General features: G+C 50.9%; 2 protein-coding genes across 2 annotated transcripts; both read left to right on the forward strand.

The window, feature by feature from the left end:
* Positions 1-4: 4 nt before the first annotated feature.
* On the forward strand, positions 5-14,239 carry LOC103006418 (zinc finger protein 501-like). The gene is made up of 3 exons (XM_057529235.1): positions 5-3,443; positions 11,106-11,302; positions 14,104-14,239. Exon 1 carries the CDS (start codon positions 596-598, stop codon positions 1,994-1,996), a length of 1,401 nt encoding a protein of 466 aa, XP_057385218.1. The 5' UTR covers positions 5-595; the 3' UTR covers positions 1,997-3,443; positions 11,106-11,302; positions 14,104-14,239.
* LOC103006136 (cytochrome c oxidase subunit 6A2, mitochondrial) lies at positions 13,881-14,534 on the forward strand. Its single transcript, XM_007186463.3, has 3 exons — positions 13,881-14,033; positions 14,182-14,318; positions 14,407-14,534. The coding sequence occupies exons 1-3, from the start codon at positions 13,961-13,963 to the stop codon at positions 14,488-14,490; spliced, it is 294 nt and encodes a 97-aa protein (XP_007186525.1). The 5' UTR covers positions 13,881-13,960; the 3' UTR covers positions 14,491-14,534.
* The last annotated feature ends 413 nt before the right edge of the window (positions 14,535-14,947 follow it).

Here is a 14,947-nt window from a genome sequence, read left to right on the forward strand (position 1 = left end):
TCATGCAAGTCGGAAGTTGTAGTTCTTGATCCCGGTGCTCTGGCTTGCACAGTTGCAGAAGGCATGTTGAGAGTAGTGGTTATCTAATGCGGCGTATGCTGGGATATGTAGTCCGCGCCAAGCTTAAGAAGCCTAGCTTAGGATGGATGGGAAACTCTCTCAAGGGACTCGCGTGGGCCGGTGCCTCTGGAAAACCCAGACATCCGATCATGGAGTCTCAGTACAGTGCTGCTCCAGGTGACTTGTCTACTCTACCCCAGCGTGTCCTTGGCAGCAACAGCCTTTTCCTTCAGGCTCGCTTCGCCGCCCCCCATTGGTGGCCGGGGCACCGAAGTCCGCGCTGACGGACTGAGAACCCCGAAACAAGCGGAAAGTATCAAGTTCCTGACAGCGGCTGCAGATGGGAGCAGTTGCTCCGCCAGGTGAATGAGAGGGTTAAACCTACCGAGACGGTTCGCTGCCGCTTCCTAGAACTGCCGGGCTGGTGGACATTTCCGTTTCCGGTGCTGAATCCCTGGGTCCCGAGTGTCTCCAGCTGTGGTTGTGCTTGTGAGCTCAGTGGTTGGTATCTAGGAAACGATACGTTGTTACCGCTATGGAGTCGGTGGCTCCAGAAACGGCAAGGGAGGACTCCGACGGGGCCGAGCAGCGGTGGAACCGGTCGTCAGGATCCCAGGGAGTCCCGAGGTCCGCCTTCGATTGCAGAGTTGTTCCACCCAAGCGGCCCTTCCTGGTGTGGCCGGGGCAGCCGGCCGCCCGGGAAATGATGATGGGCCTGCAGTACCTACATAGGTCAGTCTCTGGCCCTGGGGAGGAAGAAGACCCTGCCAAGACCAACTATCCTGCAGTCTCCAGAGCCTTCGAGTGCCAGGAGTGTGGACTGTCCGCAGCCTACCTCCCTGACCTCATTCACCACCAAAGCAGCCATGGGGGCGACAAGCCCTACTGCTGCCCGGAGTGTAGCAAAAGCTTCCGACGTGGCTCAGATGTGGTTAAGCACCACCGGGTACACACTGGAGAGAAACCGTACCTCTGTCCTGAGTGTGGCCTTTGCTTCAGCCTGAGCTCCAACCTCATCCAACACCGTCGCTCCCACTCAGGCCTCCGGCCCCACAAATGTCTGGAGTGCGGGGAGGCTTTTGGCCGCAGCTCGGACCTGGTTAAACACCAGCGGGTGCACACGGGTGAGAAGCCTTACACCTGCGCTGAGTGTGGTAAGACTTTCAGCGTTAGCGCCAACCTGATCCAGCACCAGCGCACGCACATGGGCGAGAAGCCCTACCGCTGCGGGGACTGCGGCAAGCGCTTCAGCCTGAGCTCCAACCTGGCGCAGCACCAGCGCTCACACACGGGCCAGAAGCCCTGCCGCTGTGCCTGGTGTGGTGACAGCTTTGGGCGCAGCTCTTCTCTGCTCAAGCACCAGCGATCGCACACTGGGGAGACGCCCTACGGTTGCTGTGAGCGTGGCGAGAACTTCACCAACAGCTCGGACTGCCTACGGCACCAGCGCATTCACAGTGGAGAGCGGCCCTTCAAGTGTCCTGAGTGTGGTCGTGGTTTCAGTGAGCGCACCCAGTTCACCGAGCACCAGCGCATTCACATGGGTGAACGACCCTATGCCTGCCCAGAATGTGACGAATCCTTCTCCCACAGCGCCAAGCTCCTTAAACACCAACGCTCGCACACAGGCGAGAAGCCCTATAAGTGCCCCAGCTGCAGCAAGAGTTTTGGAGACAGTTCACATCTGCTGCGGCACCAACACACTCACACGGGCCAGAAGCCTTACGCTTGCGGCGAGTGTGGCAAGAGCTTCCGTCTGAGCTCCCACCTGCTCACCCACCAGGTGGCGCACAGCGGTGAGAAGCCCTACATCTGCCTGCAGTGTGGCAAGGCCTTCACCCGCAGCTCCAACCTGGGCCAGCACCAGCGGACGCTCCAGGGGCGCAGCCCCTGTCAGTATCCCCGGCTTAAGTTGCAGCCCAGACTTCAGCTCTGACTTTGGTCCAGTCCTCAAGAAGCCTGAGGAGACCAGCATTTCTCAGCAAACCTCACTTCTGCTCCTCTAGGGCTGCTGATTGGTGGGCTGAATCAGGGAACCCCAGGCTGGAGGAACTGGAACAGAAAAGTGGGCTTAGGCCTGTTCTCTGAGGCCCTAGAGCTGGGATTCCAGCTGGAGGGAGAGTTTGGGGATGGCAGGAGCTGGCCCAGCTGCTTTAAGATGCAGAACACCTTTGGCAGTCTAGGTGTGTCCCTTCACAGGCCTAGGGAGTGATGGGGCTAATCACACCAAGAGCGGCAGTTACCTCAGCCCAGAGAAAAGGGGCTCAACGCCAGGCAAGCCCCCGTGAGGGACGCAGTAGGGGAAGAGGGGGTCGGGGAGATCCTCACCTCCAGAGGGGACCATAAGGAAGGCTGTGTTCTAGCACAAGGATCAGAGTGTTTGAATTTGGGACCATTAGGTGAGCTCTGGGGTTTATGACCCCTCTGAAAGAGAGCTGTCTTTACAGGGTGAAGCTGGTGAGGCCCAGGGCCAAAGCAAAGGACCGGGAGGACTGTCTGTTGAGTTCGGGGGGTGCCTGGTGACATTTCTAGGCAAGGGCAGAAGGCCCGAGGTTGGTCGTCTGCCCCTTCCTCTTCTTTAGCCTCTTCCCTCGCAGGTTCCCCAGGCTTTTTCTCTGATCCCTCAACAGAGGAGAAAATGTGAAGATTCACTTGTGCCCGGACATTGGGGACTGGACATGGTCATTTTGCCAGAGCACTGGGGCGGGCTGCCTCCGTAAACAAATGTGTTTCTATTGGTAAAACTAAAAGTGTGTGGGAGCCAGAGGAAGGCTTCCTGAAGCACTGCACAATGTGTGCCCAGAGCAGAGTCTAAGCTGTGAGGCCCTGCTCTCCTCCCCGTAGCTGGCTGTGTTCCTGGGAGAGGCACAGAATGTAGCCCTTATGAGGTTGGGGGAGGCCTAATGCCCACCCCATGGGACCATGAGCCTCATGCATCTGGTGCCCTGTCCCCAAATCTTGTCTCTCATCAGGCTTGGTGCATCTAGAACCGTATCCACAGGGAAGAGGGGCCGAAGGGGAGGGATGTGAGGTAACTCCTCTCTCAGCTTCTAGCACAGAGTGTCCAGGCTTCTCTCTTTGTGACTGCGTGACCTTGGACAGGTCTGCCTCTTCTGAGCTTCAGTCTCTTCATCTGTAAAACAGGGGTGATGAAAGGACTCATCAAGGAAAGGACTCGGCAGTCCTCAGTTCCCTGCTCCTCCTGAAGTCTGTCACCCTGTCACCGGTGGTGTCGGCCCACAGACATCACGCCAGCGCGCTTCCTAGCTTCTCCCAAAGGTTACAGAAATGAGTGAGACAGCCCCAGTCCTGGAGTAGTTTGGTGTCGTGAAGGAGATGGACTCAGGCTCGATGCTGGCACTGGAGAAAGGGCATCACCTGGAGTAAGTCTAAGAGGCTTCATGAAGGTGACATCTAATGGATGCCACTTGTCTCCTCAAGCTGGGTCTGTGATGAACAGATGGGTTCTGGCATATTCCCCATCAGTGGCATCTCAAAATAGCACAAGCCAGTGACTTGAGTTGGAGGCCTGAGCCAGGTGCATCCGTAGTAGGCATTCAATAAATAGTTGTTATGATCAGGTCCTGTTTATACTCTTACTAGTGACCTTGGGGCCTCAGCTTCCTCAAAGCTGGATTGCGTTCTCTGCAAAATTGTAACTGCAGATGGACGTTAGGTACATGGCAGAGGTGGGCATGGGAGGAAGATTTGTTTGCAAAATCCCTTTCAGTCAACTGGAAGCCAATTTCTCACATTAAGGTAAATAGCCCTGTGCCCCATCTCCACTCAATTGTAGAGTAGTGGCTGCCCTGGACATGGACAGTCCCCACGGCTCCCTGGTGTGTCCCTGACTCAGCGAGTTTCATTTGAATTACTTGCCTAACAGCTACAGAAAGGCGTTTGCGGGTGACCATCCCTACCCTACACTCTCATGGGTGAGAAAGACCCATGCAGTGGAGGCAGTTTCTCTTTTCCCTCACCCCTTCCTGCCCCCCACCAGCCATTTTCCTCCCCAGCCCCCAGCCCAGGTGACAGACCGGACCTCCTTCCATGAGTTCCCTGCTTCCCCGACCCCAGATATCACCCTCTAATATTGAAGCTCCTTTCCGTATGTGCCAGGGAGTAGGGGCAGAGCTTACGGGTTCAGCAGGGCCAGGCAAACCCCTGTGTGCCTTGGTCAGAGGGCCGAGTATTGGGCCCTGTGAGCCTCAGAGAGACAGTCCCCGGCAGACACCCCTCGCAGGGCTATTTTGGGAAGCAAGCAGGTGTGGAGGTGCTCTGTAAACGCTAAGCCCCAGGTGGGCTCGGAGAGAGGGGGAGTCAGTAATACTGTCTCCCCTGGGCTGGCCCTGGCTTCTGGACATGAGCTTGGACTCCATCCAGTTCTGTCTGATCTCACCCAGTCCTGGGAGCCTGGTTCCTCCTCTGAGCCTGGTGGGCGGTACAGAGGCTGGTGCTGGGCAGTGGGTGTGGCCACGGGCTGGCAGCTGGAGTCCCACCCACCCAGAAGCTCAACAGTGGCTGGCAGGTGCTTTGAGAGGTGCACTGGGGATGCCAGAACAGCACCCCCCCCCCCCCGCCCCAAGCCAAAGTCCCTCCCTCCCTCCCTTCCCTAGACATATTCCAGGAGGACAGGGACTCTGCATTGTCCCTGTTGAGTCCCCAGCATCCCACGTGGGGCAGGTGCAGAACACCTTGAGGAAGGTCTGATCACACTGCCTGGGTGATTCGCAGCTTCTTTTCCATGGGATTCAGGATCTCTTTCTGTTCTTTCTTTTTCTGTTCTTATTTCCTCCCAGTTCAAAATGCTTCTCTCTCTCTCTCTCTCTCTCTTTATTCCTAAATACTTTAATGTGGATTTGCTAAAAACAAGGAAATTATCAATGATCCAGTACTGTCATCTAATGAACAGACTTAATTACAGTTTCACCAATTATTCCACTAATAGCCTTTATAGCATAAGAAAAAAAATTATGGTCCAGGATATAATCCTAACTAGATGCGCATACTGCATTTAGTTTTCATGGTTCTTTAGTCTCTCTTAATCTAGAATTCTTTAGTATTTTAGGACAATTTCTTTGTTTTTCATGACCTGGAAAAATGCTTACATCTCTTAATGGCCAGCGTTCTCCTGGATCTGAATTAGGCTCAATGCATTCAAACCTCAGTACAATCTTTGTAAATTTAGAAACTCTTTGGGCACCAAGAAGTTTTCTGCAGGTTCTTCTTCCAGCTCACCCGTGCCAGAGTCTTCATACCACTCTTTGTCCAACCCCAATCCCCAATCACTTCCTTTCTCTGGGCCTCAGTTTCTTCAGCTGTAAAATAAGCAGATAGGATGAGGTGGTTTTCAAGGCCCTTCGCAGAGCTTTCCCTCAAAAAGTTTATGATTCTTCTACGTGTAGCGTGCATGTTTGCCAGCATGGGTTTATACCTGCATTCAAACTTGGCTTTCCCATAGTTTGGGATGTCATTTGACACCCAGAATCTATTCTCACTTCCTTCTAAAGAGGCTCTCTGGACTGAAGTTGTTGGAAAACTAAACACTACATTTCTTAGCTTCCCTTGCATATTAGGTTCTTCCAATGTCCTTGCATGAGATTTAGAAGGTGTGAATGAAATGGGCCACTTTCTTGCTGCTATTTTCTGATGACCAGTAAGGTAGAGGAGGCATGGGGGTTTTCTGTTGCAGTGTTGCAGTGTCTAATCTTCAGCCTTGTGGGTGTCAAGAAGCAGGTTAGAGGCAACGAAGCAGCTTCCTAATCCCCGGTTTGCAGCTATGATCCAAGTCTCCTCTAGCTTATATGACACCACGTGAAGAAAAAGGTGCCCCTTCTGGGAAGACACAGCTCTGGGGGTCAACAGAGGGCGAGGTGGAGCCTCACTGGCCCAAGGTCACTCAGGCAGCTGGTGGCTGAACTTAGACCAAAATCAGGGTCCTTTCCAGATGTAGTCCACTTCTGGGTGCCAGGGCAGATATGTGGCTCCCAAAGTTGAGGGGACTCGGCAGAGGGGCACTAGGGTTGGATGAGCGAGGCACCAGCCTCTAGTGCAAAATTTAAGGGAGCATGAAAATGCAATCAAGATAAATGATACATCTATGCGTATATATATTTTTTAAAGGTTTATTTATTATTTATTTATTTTTGGCTGCGTTGGGTCTTAGTTGTGGCACGTGGGATATTTGTTGAGGCATGCGGGATCTTTCCTTATGGTGCGCGGGCTTCTCTCTAGTTGCGGTGCGCAGGTCTTCTCTAGTTGCGTCACGTGGGTTCCAGAGGGCATGGGCTCTGTAGTTGCCGCACCCGGGCTCTAGTTGAGGCACGTGAGCTTAGTTGCCCTGCGGCATTCGGGATCTTAGTTCCCTGACCAGGGATCGAACCCTTGTCCCCTGCATTGCAAGGTGGATTCTTTACCACTGGACCACCAGGGAAGTCCCCCTATATATACTTTTAAGTCAGAAAGCTACCACCTGTGCCAGCCACCTGCTTTTGTAAATAAAGTTTTATTGGAACCAGGGCCATGATTAGGGTGAGGTGAGTGAGGCAGGGTGGAGAAAATACAGGGTTGATGCCTGTCTTTATTTAAATCTTCGATATTTTGATATTTTGTTCACTATGAATTTTTTGCATTCATTTTGATTTTTTGAAATATCGCGTTACAAGGTCGCTTCTCTTGATTACTGAGTTTGGGGGCGTTCCCTTAAATTCTTTGCCAGAGGCCAGCTCCTCACTCTCGGTCTTTCCTTAAGCGAGAGGTTTTAGGTGCCACCACACCGCGTTAGGCCCGGTCACCTCCACCAGGGCTCGCTCGCCCGGGCGCCCCAGCCTGCTACTTCCTCTCACTTTCTAGTTAGGGACTGGGATGTGGTTCCTCGGTGGCTCTTTATGGTGTGCTCACTGCTCTGACCGATTCGGCCCATCTTGGGAAGGCCTGGGGACCGGTGGGGCGGGTTTTTGGGAGGAGAAGCAAGCAGGGCGGCGGGGGAAGGAGCGCCCCGTGCCGGAGGTCGAGTAAGGATGCCCAGGACCCTCCGCATACGGGTCTCGGCCCCTTGCGGGGACTACATTTCCCAGAAGGCGCTGCGCAGGCTGCCAGCCGTGGAGGCTTGGCGGCCTCCCTCGCAGCGGAGCCAGGCGCCGCCGCTGCCGGCTTCTCTCCGCCTTCCCTCGGGGGTCAGCCCTCTCGGGATTGGGCCCCTGCCACGCCGCGGATGGCCTTCCCGGAGCTGGGGTCTGGTCCTCTCTGGAGAGTGGGGGCGACCGGCCCCGTCTCGGCTGCACTCCGGGTGTGTCATGCAGGAGACACGCAGGTGCGGGGTCTCAGTGGGTAAGGGATGGCGATGGGCAGCAGCGGGGCCCGCCGCCTCCACCTATACCAGGGGGCGTTTCTGAACACACGCCTCCGCCGAGCCCCTTTGATGCGGCGCCCCATGAGCCCCGAAAGCACACGGGCGTTATCCGGGGTAGAAGGGGCGGGACGAGCACCTCCACTGCCCTTTTCAGCTTTCAACCCTCCATATTCTTCCTGGAGTCCAGTTATTCCATTAACTCCCTTAAGCAACCACAGCTCCTCCCGCCTTAAAATCCGGGCCTCTACTACTGTTGCCAAGGTGTCCGCTGCGTTCTGCCTTCACCACCCTACCCCACTCCGCACACCCGCCTTCCGTCAGGTCCAGCTTTCTCAGCTTTCCACTAGGCCACTGTGTACCCCCAGCCCGGACACAATCATTTAGGCTTAGGCGGTTTGGTGAAGTTAAATTTTATCATCATGTGACACAGTCCAGCTACTGAGAGCTGCACACACCCAAGTTCAGGACTCGATCTTAGTCTATTGATACCCTGGACCCATTGCTCAGAAGGGAAACACTGTAGTGAAAGAAGGAGTAACCTGTGGAGGTTACTGAGGATAACCTGAGATACCCCTTTAGTTCAAAGGTTCTCAACCTTGGCTGTACATTATTGTTATTACTCTGGGGTACAGCCTAGGCAAAAGAATTTTGTAAAACTTCTGGCTAATTCTAGTGTGCAGCCAGGGTTGAGACCACTGCTTTAACCCCTAGGACAGATGGGTGGGGCCTGGGATGGCCAGAAGCACTAGGCCAGGCACCTCCAGCTGGAAGCAGCCTCAACCCTTTATCCCAGTGTGCTGCACAAATCATTGTTAACATTTTTTATGTGTCCCAGGCTGTGGAAAAAGGAAGCTCTGCCCTACAGTAAGAAACGTATCTGACAGCCTTATGTAAGGCAGTTGGAAGAAAGGCCAAGTAGGAAACACAATAATCTCGGGAAGAGGTAAGGAAAGCCCAGGCTAGACAGGAATGTAGGAGGGGAGAGCTATGATAGTCACAGAGAGAGTGATGGATTATGGTGGCTAACAAGATCGAAGTTTTTGGCAACCTGTGGCACTTTCAATTGTCACAAGGGCTGACTGCACTGACTGTGTCCCAGCTGACTCAGAGAGCATTGCCAGAACTGCTGTGTTTTTCCTAGGGCCCCCAAGACCATGAATGGGCCACGGTCATCAGGCTTGGCTCAGTCTCAGACACTAGCAAATTGAACTGCGGCCATTCAGACTTTCAGAAGAGCGTCTACTTTATGAAGGCCAAAGGCCCTTTCTTACATAGGGCATCAGCTGCACTCCTGAGAATGATTCCTACACAAGAGATTCAAAAAAAAATAAGCTCTGTGTGTGGCCTGAAGATGCTCATGACAGCATTTTCTGTAGTAATGACATTCCAATAATAAAAGAAATGAATAAAATGTGGGATTTTAAATAAAAATTGTATGTAGCCATGAAAATATCCTTATGAAAGAATATGAATGAGCCAGAAAATGTTCACAAGTAAAAAGAGGATGCACAAATTCTTTTCGGAAAGCAAAATTAGACTCATCTTTTGCTTGGAGTAGTTTTCTCTTGTTCAGTAGCTGAACTATGACTATAGAGTAGTCAGAATATGTAGGCACGTTGGCAAAGCCTGAAGAAACATGCAAACATGAAGATATTATTCTTAGAAGCGGTGGGATTATGGAGGAAAGGTAGTTTCTTTTTCAAAATTGTCCTACTGAGATAGGCATTATAGCAGAGAAATTAGCAGGAAGCTCTCTTGAGCCAGACCGTTTGGGTCCAGGTTCTGCCACTTATCGTATGGATGACCACTGGCAAGGTTAAGACCTTTCGGTGCCTCAGTTTATTCATCTGTAAAATGGGGTGATAGTCCCTCTCTTGGTTAGTTGTCGTGAGGTTTAATCAACGTGCGGAAATTCTTAGAACAGATAATCTCATTAGTACAGATGCGTAGATGAAATGCACTGGACCCAAGTAAACAGCATTGTTTTTAGTTGCTTTTCTCTGTTATTGCTATAGGAATAACCATGATCTCATTGACTGGGAAGACTTAGATTGGGTGTGGTCACTTTCATGGTCCCTTTGGTTAACTTTCCAAGTGTGTCCACATTGTATCTTGGGAGGACAACAAAGATAAAAGAATCTGAGTCTTAGCATAAACAAACCGGAGCAGCCGGAAGTGGTTCCTTGATTCAGTTACCATTTACTGAGTGCCTACTGTGTCAGGCAGTAGGCCAGAGCCTCTGCCCTCGCGGAGCTCAGTCTACTGGGGAGTCAGACATGTGACCAGACGTTCGTGATGGTTTTCAATGCCGCTGCAGCAGTCACCCCACCAAGTGTGATAGGAGAGTTTGGGAAAGCTTTCAATGGAGCTGGGGCTCACATGATAAGTAAGGACAAGTTTAGGCGACAGGAAAGGGGGAAGGGCATTCTGGGCAGTTGGAAGTAAAATAAGTACAAAAGCACAGAGGTGTGAAAGGCCATGGCGAGTAAAGCTGCAGAGGTGGGGCAAAGCCAGGCTGAGAAGCTCTGCCGTCCGTGCTGAAGCATTTGAACTCTTTTCTGCAGGCCATGTTGTGGGTGGCGTTTAGGCACAGGTGCTTTGAAGCAGGGGAGTGGCATCAGATTTAATGCTGGAGTCTGGGGTTTAAGGGAGAGCTGTCACTGGTGGATTATATGGATGATAAACCAGAATGCAGGTAATGGAAGCAGGGGAGGCTGATAAGGGGTCTTTTGCAATAATCCAGACAAATGATGACAAGGATTTGCACGTAAGGCAGTAGAACTGGCAACAGAGAGGAGAGGATGGAGTTGAGAAATCTTTCTGAAGTAGAACCAAAAGGATGTGGTGCCTGAAGAGACTTGAGTTGGAGGTGCAGAGCTAGGGGAAAAAGCGGAGTCAAGGACTTGGGTGGGGGAATTCCCTGACGGTCCAGTGGTTAGGACTCCGTGCTCTCACTGCCGAGGTCCCCCGTTCAATCCCTGCTTGGGGAATTAAGATCCCACAAGCCTCACAGCCAAAAATTAAAAAAATAAAAAATAAAAAGAGAACATGTGTACACATGAAAAGATAAGAATAATAAGTAAAAAAAAAAAAAAAAAGGACTTAGGTAGCAAGCCTGGAAACGGGATGGGTGATGCTCTGAGCCACTTCTATGCTGTTTGAATTCTCATCGAACTCCACATTTTTTTTAATGCTAATAGCACATTGTTGGGAAGACCAACAAATAATTTTTAAATAATTTTTATAAAACACAAGGGAAATAATTTATTAATCACTGATGTTGAGACATCACTTAATATTATGCTTGTCCATACCAAGAATATAAGGATTCCAGTAACATACCTTTGCCTACTACCTCCCTAAATCCTTCTGTAAATTGTGAGATTTGAGGGACAGGAGAGAGGAGAAGTTGTTCCTTTTGAATCTCAAAATGATGTTAGACCAGAGAAGCCAGACACAAAAGAATACATAATATGCAATTACATTTAGATGAAAATTTACAATAGGCAAAACTAATTTATAGAGCCAGAAAGCAGATATCAGTGATTATCTGGGGCTGGGTGGGAGAGGGAGTGGCTGACTGCACAGGGGCATGAAAGAACTTTGAGGGGTGATGGAAATGTTCGCCATCTTGATTGTGTTGGTGGTTATGCCAGTGTATACATTTATCAGTATGGGCTCATCGGATTTTCAGCAGGAGGTGTACTTGGGCAGGTGCGCCACAAGAGGGCAACAGCAGCAGAGGATGCTAGCAACCCTTGCGCCATTGACCAAGTACCAGCTCTTCGTGGGAACCTCCAAGCTGAGGCCAAGGGATGGGAATCCCCAGGGAATTGTTCGGTGATGACCAGCGAAACTGAGTGGAGAGAGGGGCGCCTAGAACCTTTTCAGGTAAAAATACCCCCTTCATTTTTGTTTTCTCCAAGAGCCGTAATCATTCAGTAGGGAGGGGCTTGAGGGGACTGTGTGTGGACAAAGAAGCCAAGTAACTTTAACTGGAGTAAGGTCCCATCTTCTCAGCAGCAATTCCAAAATACAACTGGGAAAAAGCAACTGTAGGAAGAATTCTGTTACAGCTCAGTGAGGGCGTGGGAATAATTTAGCAGCACTATATAACATTTAACTGTTCAACAAAGTTACTAAAAACAAAACAAAACAAAAAGCTGAAAAAAGACAAGTAGAACCAGTTGAGACCCATCAGGAGGAACAGGTATGGGGCCCCTTCTTGAAAATATACCTTCCTCATTTTTCTTTCATATATTTAGGTTAGGTATCAATACATAAAACTTATTTTTCTTTTATATATTAAATTCATATCAGGTACATCAGCTCTTGATCAAAGCTGGGGGCATCCTGTTGGACTGTAGTTCTGAAAAGGTGTTTCTATAGCGTTATCCAAAGTAACACGGTCCAAACATTCATTAAATACACCTTTTTAGAACACCCACTTCATGCCAGGTTCTGTGCTGGTGCTGAGGACAGAACCATGGACAAGGCAGATGTCAGCCCTGCCCTGTCTTGCAGTTTTCTAGAGCCTCTAGGGTTCACATAGCCCTGCATATGCTTTCTTCTTTTTCCTCCAAGTAGTCTGATTTTTCAGACTGAAATAACATACTTAGCAGTAGACACTTGTCACGTTTGTGTCTGTCCAGCATCTTTGGAATACTCGTCCTACATTTTCTCCAAGATACAATTCCTACCTCCTGAAGGCAGAAGCCAGAACTAGATGTCCCAGCCTTTCTCGAAGCTATGGCACAGGCAATGCCTAGGTGTTGCCACTTGGTGCCCACATGATTCTTTGATCAAGAAGAGAGCCACTGAAGGATGCAAGTTTCATGAAGAATCCGTTTTCAAGAGGGGATGAGGGTGGAAGAATCCAGCTTCTTTTTTTTTTTTAAAGTCTGTATTTTTTATTAATTAATTAATTAATTTTTTTTTTGCTGTGTTGGGTCTTCGTTTCTGTGCGAAGGCTTTCTCTAGTTGTGGCAAGCGGGGGCCACTCTTCATTGCAGTGCGCAGGCCTCTCACTATCGCGGCCTCTCTTGTTGCGGAGCACAAGCTCCAGACGCGCAGGCTCAGTAGTTGTGGCTCACGGGCCTAGTTGCTCCGTGGCATGTGGGATCTTCCCAGACCAGGGCTCGAACCCGTGTCCCCTGCATTGGCAGGCAGATTCTCAACCACTGCGCCACCAGGGAAGCCCCCAAATCCAGCTTTTGATGAAATAAAATTTTTAAGGCGGGACAAGGAAATTTTTAAGCATAAAATTCTCTGCCCGTTTGAGCCACTACCCCCTCCCCTTTAGTGTGCATTGTGTATCTGCCTTATACATTAACTAGATACCCTTAGAAGACACAGGAATGCCTACTCACTCCCCTCCACCCCCCCCCAAAAAAGCTATTTCCTCCTGGTATCAGCAAGGTAATTCCTTGGAGATAACATTCCTTTCTCAATCCTGTAAGGGGTCACAATAGCCCACTACATGCCTTGTTGGAGTATGTAAACTGTCAGTATGTTACATTGATGTATAACCCTTTGTCTCAAAAACTTATATAACTGTATCTCGACCTCTAACAGGTGGAACAATCCTCAGAGCTTTCTGAAAGACTGTCTCCCCGGTTATAACCCTCAGGTTGCCTCCAATAAAATTTTCCATTTCTTTTTTTTAAATTAATTAATTAATTAATCTATTTATTTATTTATTTAGGCTGCTCTGGGTCTTAGTTGTGCCATGCGGGCTCTTAGTGGCAGCACGCATGCGGGATCTAGTTCCCGACCAGGGGTCGAACCCGGGCCCTCTGCATTGGGAGCAGGGAGTCTTACCCACTGGACCACCAGGGAAGTCCCCATGTCTTTCTTAGATTGACTATTGATTAAATTTTGGTGACACTTTCCATGGCAGCGTTGATGAAGATTTTGGCACTCATTGTCCAGCAGTGTGAACTGTCTGCCCAGCTGGCCCACAGGATGGTTTGTTTCTGGCGGTACCAGAGATACTGCGAGCTACCTAAGATTCACAATTGCGTATCTTTTTAAAGCTAGTTAAAGGGAGTTCTGCTCTTTGCAAAGAACTGTGACTAATACATATACTGAGCTCCTGTTGCGTGCCAGACTCTAGGCTGGCACAATCCTCTGTTGCTTTACCTAAACTTCATAAAGATCATTTAAGGTACAAATTATTATACAGTTTACACCTGAAAAAACCTGAGATTCAAAAGGACACAATTCATTCTACAAAGATTTATTAAAGGTCTACTGTGTGCCAGCCACTGGGAACAGAGTATTAAACAAAATAGTTCCCCACAACTATAAAAAGAATGGCATATTGTATTTTAAATGTCCCCTTACCAAAATAAGAGGCACCGTACAGCAGCTGTCTGGAGAGAAAGACCCTCCAGTCAGGCCTCGTTTTAAATATAGAAACTCCCTAAAAATAGCCACCCACGTTACAGACTCAACAGGTGATTGGCGGGCACAGAGGGGAGGGGAACCGAGGTCTCAGTGAAGGAGAAGGAAAGGACGGTGCCGTTGTCCCCAGCTTCTCTCACCGACATGGCTTTGCCTCTGAGGTCCTTGGGTCGGGGCTTGGCCAGTGCGGCCAAGGGAGACCACGGAGGGACAGGAGGTGAGTGCAGCCAGGGCCTGACCCTGTGGCTTCCTGACCTTGTCCATCTGTCCCCCACTCCTGCCTCTAGGAGCTTCCAGGGTCCTGGCGCCGCCGCCCACTCCCGCCCGGTCCATCTCTCTCTCACCGCTGCCTTTCCCCGCTGCAGCCCGCACCTGGCGCCTCCTGACCTTCGCGCTGGCGCTCCCGAGCGTGGCCCTCTGCACCCTCAACTCCTGGCTCCACTCGGGCCACCACGAGCGCCCAGAGTTCATCCCCTACCATCACCTCCGGATCCGCACCAAGGTACACTGGCCGTGCGTGCGGGCGGGCGAGCGAGGGGGTGAGGGGGACCCCCAGGCTGACGCCTCGCTCCACCTCCCTGTCTCCACAGCCCTTCTCCTGGGGAGACGGCAACCACACTCTTTTCCACAATCCCCGGGTCAACCCTCTGCCCACGGGCTATGAAAAACCTTGAGGCCTTGGCCGATGCCCCCAGACACAATAAAAGTGTGGAAGCTGTGTGTGGCCGCGGGCTCCGTGGGGACCGCGGGGCGGGGCGTCGATGGCTAGAGCTGGGCTCGTCCGCAAAGTGCAGTGGGCCCTCCACGTGCTCTTCCGGAGACCTTGACTTGGGAGGGACTCGAGGGAACAACCTCGATGGACAGGTAGGAGACGGCCCCTCCCCTCTCGCCTGTTAATAATTAGGGCTCTAGGCTGTGAAGGGCTTTAACATACACTGACTTCTCACGGTAACTCTGGGAGCAAGGTCTAAATTTGGTTCCACCTTCTCCAGAGGAGGAATTTGAGATTCTCAGAGATTAAATGACTTAAATTCAGGCAGCTCGTCAGAGGCCCAGTGGAGACTCAGGGCTGCAGATCCTGAGGTACCATCTTTTCCTGACACATTCAGGGCCTCTGTGATTTCCCGCTGT

The sequence above is a fragment of the Balaenoptera acutorostrata genome, chromosome 15 (genome assembly GCF_949987535.1).
Source record: "Balaenoptera acutorostrata chromosome 15, mBalAcu1.1, whole genome shotgun sequence".
Taxonomy (NCBI): Eukaryota; Metazoa; Chordata; class Mammalia; order Artiodactyla; family Balaenopteridae; genus Balaenoptera; species Balaenoptera acutorostrata.